The sequence below is a fragment of the Arachis duranensis genome, chromosome 5 (assembly GCF_000817695.3).
Source record: "Arachis duranensis cultivar V14167 chromosome 5, aradu.V14167.gnm2.J7QH, whole genome shotgun sequence".
NCBI classification, from domain to species: Eukaryota; Viridiplantae; Streptophyta; class Magnoliopsida; order Fabales; family Fabaceae; genus Arachis; species Arachis duranensis.
Genome location: NC_029776.3, coordinates 13,387,338 through 13,388,431, shown reverse-complemented (window position 1 = coordinate 13,388,431; position 1,094 = coordinate 13,387,338). Strand labels below are relative to the sequence as shown.

General features: G+C 35.4%; 1 protein-coding gene across 1 annotated transcript; it reads right to left on the bottom strand.

Moving 5' to 3' along the window:
• Positions 1 to 2: 2 nt before the first annotated feature.
• Positions 3 to 461, bottom strand: LOC110281461 (14 kDa proline-rich protein DC2.15-like; the record flags this gene model as incomplete). The annotated part of the gene is made up of 1 exon (XM_021143732.2): positions 3 to 461. A coding segment is annotated over exon 1 (390 nt), but the record flags the coding sequence as incomplete, so codon positions are not given.
• Between the last annotated feature and the right edge of the window lie 633 nt (positions 462 to 1,094).

Genomic DNA, 1,094 nt, shown 5'->3' with positions numbered 1-1,094 from the left:
ATGTTACCCTTGAGGGCGGTGCAGAGGCACAAGGCAGCGTCAAAGTTATAAAGCCCGAAGAAGAAATTGCAGCAAGGAGTGTTTGGTACACCCGATGAGAAGTTTGCGCGGTTGTCCAGAACGCTCGAGCATACACCCAGCTTCAATGTGTCCCTTGGGCATCCTCCTTTCTTGGGCTTTGGAGTTGGGCTTGGTGTGGGCTTTGGCTGCGGCTTTGGCTGCGGCTTCGGCTGCGGGTGAAGACAATCCAATTCCAGGCTTTCTGTCTCTGTATCGTTGTTATTGTTTTTGGACTCCAAAAGACCCTTCTCACTTCCAGAGACATGTTGCGCAATCAACAGAACGTTGATCCCGATCAAAACAGAAATCAAGGAGAGTGTTTTGGGAGCCATGCCTAGCTTTCTTAATCTCTTATAAATGAATTAAAGAGCAATGATTGACTGTGTTTGCATGTTCCGTATTGGGGGAATGGTGGCTTTTTATAAGGTTGATTGGGGAGTTACGTTGATGAGTTGTAAGAATTTACGCCATATAAGATCAAATAATTAAGAATTGAATGACTTTCAAGATTTGATTTATTTGGAAAAGGAATCGGTCTTGCTTATGTTGGAATACATTGAGGGATTGAACGTGTGTATATATACATCAGCCAAGCTAAATAACAATCTCTCTCTTATGGGTCATACAAATTGTTGTAACAAATTAAATGCCAATATCGAACCAAAAACACACAAACAAGTAAGTGACAACACCTACGTCTGGCCTATCATTGAACAATAAAATTCCACCTAATCCCCACAGTTTAAATCCATAGTCATAGCCTCATAGCTAAACTTTAAAATCAATCCTGACAAAAAAAAAAACTTTAAATCAATCATCTAAATAATCGACCTTCCATAACAATTAGAGTAAAAAATTATAAACATCACCTTTTAAATTCAACCAATCCATTTAGAGTTGAACAGAAATATTAAAAAAAAACAATAAAAATAAGTTTAAATTAGTCAAAAATATTTTATTTTATATTTATTAATTATTTTTAAAAAATATATAATATTATATATAATAAATATATTATTTTAAATATTATATAT